The sequence below is a fragment of the Triplophysa dalaica genome, chromosome 2 (genome assembly GCF_015846415.1).
Source record: "Triplophysa dalaica isolate WHDGS20190420 chromosome 2, ASM1584641v1, whole genome shotgun sequence".
NCBI classification, from domain to species: domain Eukaryota; kingdom Metazoa; phylum Chordata; class Actinopteri; order Cypriniformes; family Nemacheilidae; genus Triplophysa; species Triplophysa dalaica.
Genome location: NC_079543.1, coordinates 7,154,564 through 7,173,241, shown reverse-complemented (window position 1 = coordinate 7,173,241; position 18,678 = coordinate 7,154,564). Strand labels below are relative to the sequence as shown.

At 37.8% G+C, this 18,678-nt stretch overlaps 2 protein-coding genes across 2 annotated transcripts; both read right to left on the bottom strand.

Annotated features, from left to right (window-relative positions):
- Positions 1 to 3,857: 3,857 nt before the first annotated feature.
- On the bottom strand, positions 3,858 to 10,647 carry actr2a (actin related protein 2a). Its single transcript, XM_056771505.1, has 9 exons — positions 10,490 to 10,647; positions 9,244 to 9,354; positions 8,815 to 9,030; positions 8,659 to 8,731; positions 8,291 to 8,427; positions 7,033 to 7,182; positions 6,757 to 6,902; positions 5,946 to 6,078; positions 3,858 to 5,709 (listed from the first exon to the last, which is right to left on the bottom strand). Exons 1-9 carry the CDS (start codon positions 10,535 to 10,537, stop codon positions 5,539 to 5,541), a joined length of 1,185 nt encoding a protein of 394 aa, XP_056627483.1. The 5' UTR covers positions 10,538 to 10,647; the 3' UTR covers positions 3,858 to 5,538.
- A 150-nt stretch (positions 10,648 to 10,797) lies between these two features.
- atg4da (autophagy related 4D, cysteine peptidase a) lies at positions 10,798 to 17,978 on the bottom strand. Its single transcript, XM_056771492.1, has 11 exons — positions 17,662 to 17,978; positions 15,564 to 15,800; positions 15,318 to 15,401; positions 14,723 to 14,896; positions 14,107 to 14,464; positions 13,963 to 14,027; positions 13,733 to 13,866; positions 13,162 to 13,240; positions 13,003 to 13,079; positions 12,356 to 12,475; positions 10,798 to 12,142 (listed from the first exon to the last, which is right to left on the bottom strand). Exons 2-11 carry the CDS (start codon positions 15,757 to 15,759, stop codon positions 11,963 to 11,965), a joined length of 1,467 nt encoding a protein of 488 aa, XP_056627470.1. The 5' UTR covers positions 15,760 to 15,800; positions 17,662 to 17,978; the 3' UTR covers positions 10,798 to 11,962.
- Between the last annotated feature and the right edge of the window lie 700 nt (positions 17,979 to 18,678).

The window sequence follows — 18,678 nt, the reverse complement described above, 5'->3', positions numbered from 1 at the left end:
AAGAAAGAATATCCTATGGGTTTGAAATGTCATGATGGTGAGTAAATGATGACCGAATGTTCATTTTTCGGTGAACTATTACTTTAACATTTACCCACCAGTAAAAATTCTTGATGGAAGTTAATGTGAACAGGTTTATCTAATCTTGTGAGCGCCATGTGTCTAAAAATGTCCACACAAATATATTAAAATAGATATATATCCATTTTAAAAAATATGAATTTATTTATTGTGAGCTTTGAATAAGTGAAAACTTGTGTGTAAGAGAGAGAGAAGAGAGAGAGACTGTCCCAAAGGTCTCATCCAGCTTTGGAACTGTAACTACAAATAGCATCAAATTCCAACATGTGCAGACATTTAGACTCAATCTAAACTCAACACGAGCCCTTCTTTGTCCCACTATTCAGGTAACAATACACTAATGTATTAACCATAGTAGGAACGACCAATAATGCAACCCAATATAAGTGAGCGACCAACAAAAACACAACTTTCCAATATTAACAAAATAACTTTTTACTAGTTTTGTTCTATTTTTGTCACTTTGTTTGCCTGAAGCTTCATTCAATATAATACAAGCGTTCTAGATTTAGTTCAACTTTTATGCCCGCAGCTTTGTACGTTAGAACGGAATGTGCTAAATTTGTCTTAATACTTTTGTCTAGTTTTGTAATTTTACCCACCAATGACATCATTTAATTTTTGAGGTCAGCTTTGCTCATTTGGATATTTATTCATTGGAAAGGGCATGTGCTACTTCTGTCTTAAAGGGATAGTTCACCCTAAAATGAATGTTCCGTCATCATTTATTCACCCTCACATTGAACCTGTATGACTTTCCCCTTAGGGACTTGGTTGTGGAAAAGGTTAGAGATTATTTTTAAGCTTTTGCGTTATCTCGCAAAATTGTGGCATTCCCCAGAGAAACATTGCATTCCCTCGCAAAGATATTTGTGTTCTCTTGAAAAACTTTTGCTTTCTTGCGCAAACATGTTTGCGTTATCTCGCAAAACATTCTGTGATGTTCTTCGGCTGCCGCCTGAGATCACTACAAGGCTAGGTTTGTAGAAAATTAAGTTGTAGCTCATTGTTTACGTTACATAGAATGAGGTGTCATTTGTGTTATAAGAACGTTTAGCTCACAAGTTATTGATCTGGGAATCTGCAACAAATTTTTTTCACCACCATGTCCCTTTAGGGGCTCCATAGATTTGCGATTGAGTGGTTATTGTGAACAGGCAGACAGCAGAATGTCATTGTGCGTAACACACAACAGGGCTTTAAAGTGTGTGTGTGAGAGAGATCAAGGGGAGGATAGATCAAGGTCAATAATGATTAAATGGACATCGATGTCAATGTGCCGCCTCACACAAAAGAACAAGGAGCACGATGGAAGTTAAGATGTTCAGAGAAAGTCTTGAGAAGTCTTCACACACCGAGCAGGAACCTTGGAAGATGCCGTGAGTGCATGTGTACTCACAGGAAAGAGTGGGCCGGGCCGTCATTGTCTCTTCCCTGTGTACACCCTTGTTTGTTTATTTTCTGCAACAGTTGTCAGGTAACCTGTCGCAGAGCACAGGAGTTCGCCGTAATGAATTTACTACACTGCTCTGGGGTCAGATACACATCTGCAATCCTAATCCCTGTGCATTTTTCAGTGAAGTGTTGAGGACTAAAAACAAGAATTTTGCCATCATTTACTTTCATAATGGTTCAAACCTCTGTGATTTTGTGTCTATACAGTGTAAGTCAATGGGGCCCAGTGGTGGTTGTTTAGCCACAGTCTTCAAAATATCTTTATCTTTAGTGTTCTGTAGACGAAAGAAACTCATACAGGTTTGTAATGACATTCTGTACGACCCTACAAATAATCATGCCAAACTCTACAAGAAAGAGGCATTTACACCCGATTTTGTGCCCTCACAACCCGGTTGCATAATGATATTGATAGTAAACATGTCTACGGCTCATTTCATTCACTGAATGAATTGGCTTGTTGTGCTCTGGATGGGTTCAACTGAACAGAAAAACTATTCTTTCCCCCCAGAGAGCAATTCAGTCATGTGTAGTGCAGAATGGATCTGTGGAATACATAACATATGGACAAGACTGTTTTCTGTAGCCTGTTGCTTAAATTAGATACCTTGTTACTTACACAGATTTTTTTTAAAGGGACACACTACACATATCACTGTAAAGATGCATCTTAAAGGTACAGTAGCAAGAAAATATGATTTGACTTTCTTGTACTGTTAAAAGATAAATATTTGAGAGTATGGTATCCAGGGAATTATGATTTTTAGGGATGATGAACATTTGGAATATACTGCATGTCTGTAGTGTGACCCAGGAAGTACTTGCCCCAGTCCCCATTCACTTTCATTGTGTGAAAAATGTATTTGCAAAAAAAACTATTTTTTATTACTTTATTACTTACTTATCATAACTTAATCAAAACAACCCAATAGCAGTTTGGAATGGACAATAAAAAACACTTTTTTATCTGTTTTTTGACAGAGTTATCTGTTTTTGCAAATTAATTCCTCACATATTTTTTGGGTGATCTCTAAATAATCAACAACACCAAAGTGACACATGGTTGAAACCTTAATGAATTAACCATTTCTTGGGTCAAACGGAGAATGAATTACGCACATTTTAAGCATTTCACCAGTCTCAGCAGTGCAAAGCGGCTTGTAAAATGCAGCGAGCGGATCGCGCGTGCAAAGCAGCCTGGACTTAATTTAAACAGGCCCCACCGAGTCTGACAGCCCCCCTGTTTACATGAATAAAATCGGAAACAAATGTGAACAACCACCCCTCCCCTCTACACACACACACACACACATACATCCCTTCATCAAGCCACAGAATCGTTTCACTATACAAGACTGGTATATTACAAAGACCTACATAAAGTTGACAAATCTTAAGAGAAGAGGGACAGGGACAAGATATACCTCCTTGCCTAGACGCATTCCCTTTAAAGATACTGTCTGGCCAATAAAAATAGATTCATGCACACACACGAAACTATAATACAGCCACAGAATTTTTTTATTTAATAGGCATTTCTAGATGTTTTGTGGCCTTTCCAGTCCAGTGTCTGTTGAATTTCAACTAAAGCAAACCTTCGGAGAGACAAAGTCATTCAACAGCAATGTGAAAGACTGACAGGATGACAAGACACAAAAACTGTGATAAAAATTTAAAGGTTATCACATAAAATATTACTGCTGCATTGCTTATAAGTGAATATAAACTTTTTTCTTTGCAGTATTTGAGGTCTGATAAAATACTTTTCATCTTTTCTGTTATTTTGACCTGTTCTACACTTTTCGTTTTCTGCAAATAAATGAAAATAGTAACAACATTTTTATTTAAAATCTGGGAGAATATAGAAATAGTGTTGTGAATTTTATATACATACACAACAAAGTGAGATTATGGACACAAGTGGTTGAATTTGATGCTCATGAGGTTAAAAAATCTTTAGGTTTATAAAAGGATGAGCTGGACTAGACAGTCAAGGGAAAAATCAAGCCGCAAGTGCCCATATGTGATATATATATATATCACAGCTCTAAGAAAACAGAGTGAAAAAACATTGTGTACAGCATGTCTCCATGGTAACAGAGATGGGCGGTCATTCCTTGAGCGCTTCCATAGTTACACGCCACATATTAAGAAAAACGAGCGTCTCAGTCAAACACACACACACCTCCTGCAGCTTTACAGAAAATAAACCACGGTTTTACTACAGTAACCATTGCTTTTGGTTTTCTTTTAACAATTTGTATATAACCATAATACTTGTAATTAAAATCTCAGTTGTTTGAAAAGACTCACTTTAAGCGTTAAGTTATAAATCAGTTTGCTTTATTTAAATCAAGTCTAGCAGTACGCTACAAACAAATAAAAACAAAAAGCAGAAAAACAAAAACAAAACGTCTTGATCCATCTACAATACTCAAACTTGGCACAGGAATGATGAATGCATGTGAGATTTGTTTCAACGTGTGAAGATCGTGTGCAAACCCAAGACCAAACACAGAAACAATGCAAATCCAGCTTACACTCAAATTCTCATCATCATCAATACCATCGTTATTATATCATTCATATTACAAATGAGCAAAAAAATCAGTACATCATAAGCCGCCTTTGGTCTGGGAGTCAAGCGGGAGTCGCGGATTTGCCCGGCGGTCACCCGTGTATCATCGTCGCTCTCCATTCCCAGAACGCTTCCTGACTCAACAACCCACATCAAAAAAGCAAAAAAAAAAATGACGCAAGAACGTCAAAGAAAAATGAGAGAAAGTGAACAATGGTGTGATGTTCCTCAGCGGAAAAGAGCGGGACTGATATTTGTTAGGAGACTAAACAAACCAGCTGCGGTTGGCTTGAGCGGTGAGAAGGACGCGGGTTACTGCGATGGAATGACAGACATGATAATTAAATCCACAATTAAAACCAGCAGCCCGGACACCTGCGCATACTACAACTGAACCTGTTTAGTTCCGCATGAATCTCATGAAAACATGTCCAGGTCACATTCAGACCAGCGCCTAAAACTGAGGAGAAATGTGAGGGGGGATGTTATGTAAACACTTTAAATGGTCCTTAAATGAAGGTTGATTTTTTTATCAAGCGAAATGAAATGTCGCAGGTTCTCAACATGTCATGAGATTCAACCAGAATGCAATTTAATGGTTTTCCTTCCAAACCGTTCAAAAACATATTTTTATGAAAGTCTAAAACTAAAATGAGCTGATGCAGCAAAGAGATTTTCTGTACCAAAAATGAAATGGATTCATACTGTTCCACATGAATTCCTTATTGGGAGTATTGGTCCCTACTGCTATTTCACTTTTAGTCAAGCGCCCAAACATGGCGATTAAAACACAGAAAGACAATAATACAGCAAGTTAAAGAAAGTAGACAATTCGGCAAAAGCGGTCTGCCTTCTGAGGAATGTCTATTATTTGATACTGTCGGCCACAAATCTTTACTATCTTCACTTTTTTTGATAGCAAACTGGCTGCTGTTATTTTTTTTTCATATAACAAAAAATTATGTTTTAACCTACCTAAAGTCGTCTTAAAAATACATCTTTTTCATGGTTTTATGTCTCTACTTGCACACCACCTCCATCCTCCTGTGTCTTTTGAGTGATATTTCTTTTCATTAGGGTCAATGTAGACAGCAATCAAAATAAACATGAGATCATGATATGGTGAACAAGAGGGATTATTTAGGATACATTTTGCCAGCGTAAACAGGTTTTATTTTTTATTCCCATTTTAGCCACGAACTGTTACATTTGGAATGTCGTACAAACATCGAGCACTTGTTTCTTTTGGATTGCAATGGAAGTTCAAGTAATTGATTGGTATCCTCAAGTATATTCTCACAGCCAAAAAAAGTCTGTTTACGCTGCCAAAAACGTCATCCGGCGTGACGGATAATGTGGGCGCAAGTATGTGATGTTTGGTGTGGTGGCGTGTTTGTGTGTGTGTGTGACTACAGGTGTGTGATTTATCTAACAGTAACCCCCAGCTTCTCCAGAACGCGTGTGCCTTTCTCTTGGTACTCCTCTCGGGTCATCCAGAAGTTGTCTTTGTCTTTCATGATGTCTGCTAAGACAGCTCCGCCCAAAAACACCATGTGCTTACGGCGTGGAGGATCTTCAATGCGGATCTTGAATTTCTATAAAAAGACAAATGAAGACGCTTATTTTTCCATTCAGAAGTTGTAAAATGTTTAGTGACTAACACTGGTGTAATAAACAGAAAAACTATTAAACTGCATAATGATTTCCTACTGGAGTCCGAAATTGTATATTGGATCTTAATGTAAATACGGCCACCTAGTGGTGGGACTCTAGTAGACTGGAATGTCTGAAAATGGAAATTTACAGACAATTTGTGTTGTGCTATTTGTACCGAGAGTTTGTCGACATCTCCCTTCAACACTCGCTCCAGGTACAGTTGCTTGAGTTCACGCTCCAGACGGGACGGCAGGCCGGGATACATCGTAGAACCGCCCGATAAAACAATGTGTTTGTAAAACTCAGCCCTGGTGAGAAGAGTAAAATAGTTTAACTCCCATCAGCGTTCATGTTAACAAACATGAAAAGAAACTTTATGTAGCAGACATTAACGTTTGTATTATTACAGATATCATAGTTTGGTTACATGGGGTGAGACCAAAGTAATCTCTAATCTGTGGTTAATATGGTTTTAATAGAAAGAAAGCCACATGAAACCATTTACTGATGCATTGTTAAACAAAACATATATTTTGCATGTATCCTACACGCATCTTGTTTTACAATATGTCGTCTGTTTATTCTTATTAGACGAGTTGTCAACATGTTTTAATGTATTACTTGTTTAATTAACTGTTTTAAAAAGGTCTCTCTTAAATCTCTTTTCAATTCCTTTCTTAATTTTATGATAAAATTTTGTTTTATTTTCCCTTCATTTTAAATGCATTTAATTCATAAAATATTCTTAAACAGAAAGTTCAATTCAACCATGAATGTTGTCAATTGTTTAACAAAATAACATTGAAATTTTGGAAACAAATCTGTTACATGAATTATATGAAAATTGTTTAAAATACCATTATATAACCCCTTTTGTGTATCGTTTCGAGCTCAATCTTGAGCTAGATAAAAGTTATTATAAATTTTCAAAGTTACAAAGTTACTTACTACTTCAAGATTGTTATACCCAAGTAATAGAAACTGACCTGGTATCAATGTCTGCTGCATGAATGGTGTTAAAAAGCAGCTCGGCCACACCCACTCCCTCAACATTGATGAGGTGAGGCTGGAACAACGCTTCAGGAGCCTCAAACCGTTCGCCGCCCACTTTAATCACCCTGCCGTCCGGCAGCTAGACACACATACAGCAAAACAAATCTCTTTAACACCCTCTGTTAGTTCTGAATCTGTTTAAGGGTGTTAAACCACCACCAAGTTCAACATCAATGTGAATACACATCATCAACCACAATTCTGCTCACCGTGTACGACTCCACCAGCACGGTGGTCTCCAAAGCCAGCTTCTGCTCCTGCTCGATGTTATAGCCCACGTAACACAACTTCTCCTTCATCATTCTCACCGTCTCAAAGTCGGCTGAGTGATTGAAGGCGTAACCCCTCAACAACAACAGCTGCGATAAAATCAGACACAGAGAGAGAGAGTTAAGGTGTTTTTCTCTTAATACATGCAAAATGTATAAATACAGACAGGGCTGGGTAGATTGCTTATGAATTGTTATTTGTTACCGATTGTAGATCTCTAAGATTACACAATTTGGTAACGTAATATGACTACGTTTGGATTACTATTGATTTAAATCGTACTTGATGTCACATACAGTATATTGATTCAGGATAATTCCGTACTATTCTGACAGATACAACGAGGAAAAATATTCCATTCTTTACCCCCAACAAGAGCTTCAACCTCTTTTTAAAGCACAGTACGGTTAAAATACCAACACTCGTAAAACTTCTTGTCAGTGTTAACTGATAGTAACACTGAATAGTTTTCCAGCGTGTTTCCTTCAAAATGAAAGGGTGTCTATTAGGGGTGTGATCTCGTGATCTCGCAAGATTAAAATGTGACAAGATTTCTCGTCAAGATCTCGTGATATCAGCATGATGAAGTTTGTGGTGAAATTAGCATTGAAGATGCCCTGGCACTTTTAAATCAAAGTATAATTCATAAAAACAGACGTAAACTGACATTCATTTAAGAGAATTATCAAAATGCACCTATTTTTCATTTTGTGATTTTCAGTTTAATGAAAGAATATTCTTCAAATCTTCTCTTGTTTTGTTTTCGTTAACCCTATCTTGTGTCTCGTCTCATCGGGTGGGATAAGTGTCTCATCATACCCCCTAGTGTCTATACATCTAGCCATCAAATGCTAAGTGCTGCTCAATTTTGCATCTCTGTACGATTCTAAACCACTCCCATCTATGCCGGAAAAAGCTAAAACAATCACAAACATAAGCATGTTTATTATAAAATTGGAAGAAATAAAAAATGAAAAATGTAGAAAAACTGAACTGTAAAGAACTTAATGACATTTTGTGAAAAATATGTAATCATGTAATCCATAAAGTAAATGTAGTCTGATTAAGAGTATTTTTAAATGTAGTTTACTCTAATTACAAGTAAATGATTTTTGGAATCTGATTACGGTATCAAGATTACATGTAATCCGTCACTACCCAGCTCTGCATACATACATACAGTATATACATTTGTACCTTGATGAGGTAGCGTGTGATGTCCCTCCCGGCGATGTCCAGACGGCGTGTGAGATGAGGGAGGGAGAAACCTTCATACACTGGACAAATATGAGTGACACCGTCACCGGAGTCCACCACAACCCCCGTCAGCAAACCTGCAAGAACATACAAACTTAGTCTTTAAAATGTGAGAACAATTTTTCATAAATTCAATATTTGGATTTAAATGTATATTCCATGTATAGTTTGTTGAAAAGGCCTCAAGATAATTTCACAGTTCTCAAGAATAGTTCAACAGATTCTTATTTGCCAATTATTGTATTTTGTAATAAAATATCTTGAGTGCTTTGCTCGTATCAATCTCACATGCATTTATTATTAAATACCTTGAGCGTAAAGAGTGAGTACAGCCTGGATGGCAATATATACCCCGGAAAACTCATAGGTCTCAAACATCACCTGAAGAACAGAAGAAAGTCAAAACTTATTTGAACACAAACCTTACTTAGCTAAATGATAGAAATAAAACCAGACGCACAAACCTCAATGATTTTTTCTCTGTTCTTGGTAGGGTTCATAGGCGGCTCCGTGAGAAGGATCTTGCAGTTTCGTGAGTCGATGTTGAGTTTCTCAGACCCAAAGGTGTAATCCCAGAGGTGTTTCATATCATCCCAGTTCCTCACGATCCCGTTCTCCATCGGGTAGTTCACCTCAAGCATGGAGCGCAGCTCGCTGGCCTCATCGCCAACCATCAGGTCCTACAAGTCACACGGGGATCAGATCTGAGCCTCAATGTCAAATGCTTTATATTTTTTTCAACCTAAACTGAATCTGATGAATCAGATCAATTATATTATTCTGACTGATTTGTCAAAAAGAAGTTTTACAAAGACTTGCACCAACCAGACATCAGTGGTTGTGTGAACAATAATTATGTAGCTGATGATATCCTCTACTGTAGGAAACTTTACCTTAATTTCAATGTTTCCCACTTTGGCAGTGGAACGGATGATGGGTCTCCCGACCAGAGCTGGAAAAATGTGCTCGGGGAAATTAGATCCGGCATATCCGCATTTGACAAACTGAGGAGTTGAATATAGAGAAAGCATGAGATGACATTTCACAGCAGGCAACTATAAACTAGGGATACACAATCGTTCTTTTTACCGATACTGATTCAACTACTGGCTTGTAATTGATAAGTTCAATGTTTTAGTTGTGCTTCCCTCTTATTGTTATTTCTACAGAGAAGTGCAAATGTATGTTGCAATTACTTTTTGAGCAAGGAAACTAGATATTGGACATCGGTATCCTCAAACACTCCTAAACTATCAGTTTGTTATATCAAACTTTATCGTGATATACGCTACATCTGATATGCCGGTGGTTTTATATGGATAAAATATTGGGTGCCGATACATTGGTGCATCTACTAAAAACTATGACCACACACTCACTGGTCTTTATTTACGTAAGGTGATGTGTTTTAAAAAAAAAATGAAATGAAAAGTTCGAACAGTGGTCTGCATTCAGCAAAATCAAAACCCATTTGACCTGTTGAATTTAATACAACTAGTGTGATTTGAAGTAACCTATTCATTTATGTATTACTTTGTGTTTCTATATGACACGTTAGAAAAACATAACGTTTCACTACCAAAGCATCATGTTATTACCAACTAATAGCCGACATATAGAAAGAATGAAGCAAAATGTGATCCTCTGCTTTTGCTTATATGTCACTTCCTTTCTTGGCCAGATGTGAGATTACAAACTCGGAAGTGAGTCTGAGTTCGTCTTTATCTTCCCTTTCATAGACACAAACACACGAGCTTCATTTATTGAAATGTGCTTATGGACATAACATCCTGAACAACACATCTTCATAAAGTGATCTCATTAAAAATCAAATAAATGTTAATCACATTACTACAGACGGACAGACCGACACGCAATCTCGCAAAACATTCATATGCCAAAACATTTCAAATCATCGCTTGTTTATAATTTCTGCATAATTTAGTAACTGCATTGCATGTTTTGCACAATACAGGTCATGTGTTAAACACGTATAATCGTGTAAAATAAGGTGCAATCCACACACTTCCTGTTCCGCCGCATCTCTCCTCTACAACCCTTCATAAAACCGCACACAGACGGCGAATAAAGCGTCATCCAGGCCGAACCGACCCGTGTGAAGCTCGGGGTCATACTCACCCCGGTCCCGTTGTCACAGACCACCACTTTCCTGCCTTGACTGTCCATCTTTCACCAGACTCCGCGAATCCGCCCTGATTTCAGCGCTGAAGCTGCTACCGCTGCTGCTGTCTGATCTCAGCAAGCCGGAAGTAAGCGCCCAGCCCTTCACACGACATCAAAATAAAAGTCCTTTGAAATAAAAGTCGCACATTCGAATATAAAATTATCGGCTGATGTTTATATCAGGGGTGTCCGATTTCATTTCATTCAATAAAATAATACATTGATGATGTTAGTTAACAAATGTTAGTTACTGAGAAAGTAAATTCACTTAAAAAAGTTTAATTTCAATTTTGAGAAAAATAATTAATACACAAAAGCAGAAGACAAACAGGTGCATAGTCCTGCTGTCCAATAGTCCCACAGAAAACACAAAAATTCAGATAGTGACAGGAGTTAAACTTTATCCGAAGCATCTTCGAAAAAGTGAACAAAAACTACAACCTGTAAAAATAAACAGCTTTTTTTAAACAGTAACATCTACAGTACATCTGTTGACCTGAAATGGCGAAAAAATCTGACATCAAACATCTAGACAGCTTCCAGCATCAGATTCAACGACACACATTCTATGAGAGTTTGAGGAGGTAAGGCTGTGATCCCCGTTAAAATATACAATTAAATAAGAGAACACGTTCAAAAGTATCACAATGATTTAAGACAAAAAAATCACACACTAGCACACTGCAGTGCTCTTTGAATGTAGAAAATTAAGTACAGCAACAGACTGGTGCTCAATCGCTCAAATTTTATCCAGTTACAGAGCATAGTCTCAGAGTGAAATACTCAAAAGACCCGTTTACCTTCTGAGACACAGCAACGCAACAGCAGGATCTTGTGTTTCATATGTGAGAGAGACAAAAGATAAAGCATCATGTTTAAAAACTGCGATGATGCTGAATACTCCACGTCCAGAGCGTAGACCTAAGCCACATTTACAGGTGAATCTCATAGAAATGTCCCAATTATATAACATACCATGTTCTAAAGCAAAAAATAAGCAATCACATTTTGCATGAACACAACAAAGGGGTTTTTCAGGACAACTACGTTTTTTTAGCATTGTGACATTATTTTTATGAATATTAGGTACATGAGCCCTGAATTCTTATTCCCGTAATACCAATAGCAAAATAAATACTACCAACATATATAAATATGAAGTTTTCGTTGGATTTAATAAAGTTTTGTTTTGGATTATGGTAATGTGAATATAGATAAAAGACATGTAATGTAACAATGCAATCTAAATGTTCCTAAGTTGCAAAATAAAATTGGTCTCTTTTGATGAAATAGGACCATAACATATTGTTAACACACGTTGTGTCCGAAGGTTCCCTTGTAAGCAGTCATCATATTGTGAATGAAACACAAACAGCAGTTTAATTAATGTCTGTGCAGCAGGGAGGTTTCACGCAACCTTCACGCTCCTCACAGGAGTACAAAGTCATCCGCGCTTCCTCTCTTATTGCTCCTGCTCTGTCTGTTAAACGGCAAAATGTGTGAAGTAGAGTCCACAGGTCCCCCGCTCTGCTCCTCCAGTCCATAATTCTGCCCCCTGCCCTCTACAAATGTAAAGATGGGATACTTCTCTTTAGATAACGACAAGGCCTGAAAGAACAGAACAAGACACAGGTTGTGAGTAAAGAAATATGGGATTTGTGCCATTTAGAAAACCTCTAGCACTAGAGCTGTAAGTTTAGAACACAAGAAAACCAACATACAAGTAAACAGACATTGTCTGGTAAAATGTTGTGATATCATTATGAACTATGAAATTTCATGAAGCATATCTTTTTTATTGGATGAGACTGAAATACATACGTCACTGACTGCTGAGCACAAACACTCAAAATCGTTCTTTGTACGTGCATAGAAGCCAATAGTGCAGCTGGGATCCATACGACTGAAGTTCATCTTCCTCGGTGCGTTGCAGTGAAATGACTAAACAAGACGAGAAAATTCAACATATTTAACAACAAATATTATAACATTTACTGATTTTATATACATTTTTAGAAAATGTTTGAATTTGAACATGTTTTATCTCAATCCACAAAAAAACGAAACGTATTTATTTTTAACAATTAAAGATTTTTCAAAGATCAGATTGTTTTCATGACATAATCTTCCCTAATTTTCATTATCATAATGCAACAATAATGACCTAAAAACAATCACAATTGAGAATAATAGAAATAATAAATAAATCAACAAACTATCCTTACTTACTTATTTAAACTTACTTATGCATAACAATAATGTCACAATGCAAAAAAATACTAATCATTTCTAAACTGTATGACCGGCTCTGATATGCGTTTCTGCAACCTGATGATTCAGCAAGTTGAACAATTACAATCTTTAAATGCATTTTCCCTTTAACTCATTTTTACTCTTCAAATCTGAAGAACTTCTCTAATGCAGGCGATGTTTTCTGTACAAATGAATCGGTTTGGCTCCTGTCTCACCTCCAGAGAGAAGTTGCCCTGGGTGACATCAACTACCGGCTGACAGTAGTGTGGGTCTAGATATATCAGCTGTTCATCTAATAACAAAGAGCCAATCAGATAGCAGACAAAAACACAGTCTCCAATCATCAAATAATGCTTACCAGGCCTTTGACGTACCTTGAAAGCCAATAAAAAACAAGGAATGCTTGGGTTTCCCTCCAATAATTCCTATACAGCAGTTTAACCTCAGTATGTTCTAAAAAGGACAGATTGTTCATTATTGACAAATGTCAACATGATGCATATTAAGGTTGAATTAAAGGGACAGTTAACCCCCCAAAAATTATTTTGTCATCATTTACTCGCCTTTCAGTTGTTCCAATTCTGATCTGATGCACACAGAGAAATATGTTTGGAAGAATGCTTGGAACCAAAGAGTTTATGGCCACCATTGAATACCAAAGTAGGAAAAATGACAATAGTAGTCAAAAGTGCCCCAGAACTGTGTATAACAGAACAAAGAAATTTATAAAGCAATGTTTCCTATTATGATAGTCAATGGTGGCCAAGAACTGTTGGGTCACAAGCATTCTTCCAAATATCTTTCACTGTGTTAATCAAAATAAAGACATTTATACAGATTTGGAACAACTTAAAGGTGAGTAAATGAAGAAAGAATTTCATTTTTGGGGGAACTGTTCCTGAATATTTGCGCAAATGTTAATGAATGTGCGTTTACTAGATATACCTTAACACACTCAATGTAGGAGGGGTTTAATGAATCTCCTCCTAGTCGTACTGGCACTAAAATGATGACTGATTTCCATCCCGGGCCACTGGACTCCACCGAGTTACACAACTGCATTACATCCTCTTTATATACTACACACCACACATAGACACAAGCATAAGTTCACCGTTACCTACAAACACACGAGATAAGAGTTTAAATCACACATGATGGAAGTGAAGACTCACTCGTGCAGTCCTGGGCCACGTATACAGCAACGTTCTCCAATTCTTTCGTTTTCGCCACTGCTTTTCTGAAAAACAAAAAAAACCAACAATAGAAAATACATGGTGTCATGTCAGAATCTGAACTGAACCGACCTACTCTCTCACCTCAGCATATGTGCCACTACAGACGGACCATACCAGTCCCCAGCCTTCTTCCCGGACTCCTTTCCTAGCTCCACCAGCTGGTGTACGCTAAACGGAGCCGAGGGCTGGTCTCCGAACCACGACACCACCTTCCTGTGAAAGATCTCTACTTGAGGGTTATTGCTGACTGAAGGCTGTTGTCTGGGGACCGGTTTCTGACTCTCATAACTGCTAGAGGACGGGTTCCTCTGAGCAACAGGGCTGGACCACGAGGATGTGAAGGACGGCAGGGATATGCCAGCCGGGCGGGAGGGCGAACGGGGCCTCAGCACCTCAAAATCAACATCTGATAGCGGGTGACAATCTGCCCACCTCCAGTCTGGGTTGCACAGAACGTTTGAATGAGATTTTAACACTTGACAGCGATACTGATTACAGATTTCTTCTTTAAATGTATGTCAGCATTTATTGCAGAGCACTAGTTTTACTCAGATTGAAACTGTATTTATTGTCATATTGATCATTTATAGGGCTGAGCCGAAATATTGGAATATATCACAGCAGTCACAATCGAAGCTGTCAATTTTTTATTTATTTATTTAATTTACAAACAAAAGGAAAGTGAGTTTGATCAGACCTGGAGGCATGAAGTGTTGCATTAATCCCTGCGCCAGCAGCATTTGTCCACTGCGCAGCATACAGCCCCAGCCGCAGTCTGTGGTCAGGGCGGAACCCTCCAACTGAGGAAACTCTCTCCTGTAGGTGAGCCAGACGCAGGATACGAACATCTGCCTGAAACGTTCCACCTCATCTAGTTTAGGAGACAGAGAAAACATCGATTCAACTAATGGTCTGAGTCTTATGGCAGGACAATGTGTTTGCTTGAGCAATGGAAGATGAGCAAAGAGTTTGGGACCAGTTAAAGTTATACTTCAACCAAAAATGAAATTCTCTCATCATTTACTCATCCTCATGTCATTCTAAACTTGCATGACTTTCTTTTTCCGCAGAACACAAAAGAGGTTATTTTAAAGAACGTTGGTAACTGGCACCTATTCACTTGGATTGGTGTTGTGTCCATACATAACAAGTGAATGGGTACCCGTTAACAAAGTTCTTTTAAAATATCTCCTTTTATGTTCTGTAGAGGATGACAAGATGGAGAGTGAATGATGACAGAATTTGTATTTTTGGGTGAACTATCACATCAAGCTGTTCATTGAGCATCTCACCTTCTGTACTGAACACATACGACTGGCCCAAAAGGATCAGGGGAGATGTTGCATTAAAGGTAGTTTTAGATTTGACAGCCCAGCCTGAGAAACACATGAAGATAAAAACATTTATGCTTCCTGCAGCTGGATCTGAACATGCACTTTAAAAATAACCAAGAAAAAAGGAACCAAGAATTCACGTTATTATTTACAGTCAAGTTTGAATATTCTTAATAATTTAATAACGTGCATAAAAAAACCAACCGTATTTCACATTGTTCCAAGCTGACATGAACTTTGCCTTGAGACGATCCACTTCATCAAGTTCTCCAGAACTTTCTTTGGTGTCATCGGTCACAGACCCATGGCCGATGAAGTGTTTGGACTGCGGTGGGGCCTTGTCCTCATGAGCACCGCCGCTCACTATGTACTGAACCGAACTGGGGGATACGGAGTTCATGGTTTAGGCTGTAGGCAACAGCATTGCAGAACAACTTCGGCCTGAGGGAGAAACATGGAAGAAGAAGATGCGGGAACATGAGGGGATATAATGAAACTGAGAATTACAAAAGGTTCCTTAATTTCTCGTGACATTTTTTTTTGATCTAGTCATATTGTGGGAAACCAGACTGTCTGGCTCTACTCATACACTTCTACTGTTTGGACTATGGACACAAAACCAATGAAAGTGAATGGGTGCTGGTTAACAACATTCTTCAAAATATCTTCTTTTGTGTTCTGTGGAAGAAAGAAAGAAATTCATACAGGTTTGAAATGACTAGAGGTTGAGACAATTATGAAAGAATTTTCATTCTTGCGTGAACAAGTCATTTAATTTAGATAATCAGGTTTTGAGTAAATATACAAGAAATGGTCTAGTTCATATTACAGCCTTAATGACAGTTGTTGGGATCACCACCAAAACTCCAATGTAGACATAAGTGAGATTTCTGGGTCTGGAGCGACATCGGAGAATTTTAAATTGCTCCCCATCCATCTCAATGCTGTCTTTGAGAAACAACTGGCACAACCCCAGTATTTCATATTTTCATGTGTGTGGGAACACTGTATGGTAATACAAACACTGACCCAGTCACCTGATCATGTTGTAGCGAAAGAGTATTTTGTAAGGCCATAAATCAATCACGCAATATAAACAGCTCCATGCATTCACGTCGTAATAAACGCTATTGAAACCGAAAAACATTCCACCTGGGTGTTGCATAAACAATCTCCTGTCTACTGGAAACCAGTCGGTCACATGAGGACACAGGTGTGGTGAAAGTCACAAGATTTCAAAAACATACTATAATGGTAAGTGGTAATGTTCTGACTTCCTTTTATCCACATTTTATTAGCAGGAAGTTTGAGATTACAGTCAAATGAGAGCATTGCAGAATGAGAGAGTGCCGGAATTGCACTACAATGCAAATTCTGTTCATTCAATCCTTGTGCACATGACTTGTCGGGGAAAGTGGCAGCACATGCATGATTTTACACCATGTGACTATCAAATACTTCTTAAAAAAGTATGTGAATGACCCTAGGTCATCATAGTGGCTGCGTTCCCAGCAGCTAACTATCATACTACGTATTCCTGAAGAGTAAAGCTATATAATATACATTGACGACCTACTGTATTTACTGTGTATATACTGTATCACACAGTGTAACAAATAGTACAAAATAAAATTTACATTTACATTTAAAATTGAACTGAAATTAAATTCATGACATTAAAGCAAACCCATGTGAACTAAAAATGATTGAGTAATGCTTTCCCTTTTGCTCAGTGGTTAGAGCACGCCAAGGTTATGGGTTCGATCCCAGGTATTGCACATACATAGTAACAAATGTATAGTTTCATCCAATGTAGGTCACTTTGGATAAAATCGTCTGCCAAATGCATCCAAATGAAAATGTAATACATTTAATAATTCCGATTTATTTAATGGAGGACACGATTACCACCATTATAAAGTATAAGGTTTTGTGCAATAGAATAGAGGACTACAGCACATAAATAAACCAAAAGATGTACATGTACTGCTGTTGCGCATATTACTTAAAATAGCATTCAGTGTATGCACATTATTATATAGTATGCAGTAAGCAGTACAATAATGCAGGCAAACCATTTGCATTAATAATAAATGCATTCATATTTAAATAGGCACGTACTGTCTGATTCTGATGGTCTCCGACATCTATATCTACTGGCCTGATTTTGATATTGCATGTGTGACGTTGACGTATTTTTGAATGAGGAACGTTAACTGTTAAGGATCGTGTAGCACTAGTGCACCTAAAGCTTCTTACAAAGTTATGTAACAACAAGCTGTTAAATATTTTAAAAGATTACCTTCACGCATCTCTAACAATCCCCGGTATATTCTCACTTTTCCGGTACATTGATCAGCTATATCCAGCGTCGAGCTGCACAATCGACTGTCTGATGTCTGGCAAGGACACTATGCGCTCGCTATGCGATGACCGATCTCAGGCCTCTTTAGACGCCGTCGTCTCGTCGGGTATTGATAAAGGCCGAAGTCATGAGTTTATACTTGTTTACAATCGGACTGTCGGCTGTCGGACTGCCGAGTGAAATAAAGAGTGCGTAAATCGGCGAGAGATTAAACCAGTATCAGTCACTTCCTGTTGTCGTTGCGGATACACACCCTCGGCCCGCCCACTGAGCGACGCAATTCGTGAGGTGAGACAGTTGCTGTATGATGATTGGACGCATTTTCCATCTATCTAGACGCACGGGAAACTGAAGTCAACGATTGGATGCTTCCCACTTATTGGACAAAATGTAAGTAAAAAAAGTTAAAACAGCGTTCTTAATTTATGCGCTTCATGCCTCATTTTATATAGTTGTGTAAAATGATTTGTATTTTATCTAGGGTCTTAAATTCTCCTGTAGCTCAGTGGTAAGAGCATTGCAAGGTTGTGGGTTCGAACCCAGGGAATTGCAAATACCTATGAAAATGTATAGGATAATGCAATGTTAGTTGCTTTGGATAAAAGCGTCTGCCAAATGCCGTAATGTAAATGTAAAAGTCCATGAAGTGGTTATGTGTCATGCAATGTTTGTTTAAGCAGCCGGTTTATACATTCTATTTACATACGCTATCTATTTATCATTTAAGATATTTATTCACAAAATAATCTTGTAATGAAGTGTAAAAGTGTAAGTTTTAATGTCAAATGTAACATTTACTAGACAACTAAATAAATAAAGGGTGTTAATATGAAACACTGGTGAGTTAAAAGGTCATGCAAGTGTTAAGCTTTGCTTACTGTTGAATAATTCTGCTTGCAAACCTCTAATATTATAATCAATTTGATAGATAGGGCATATTCTGTTCATAGTATG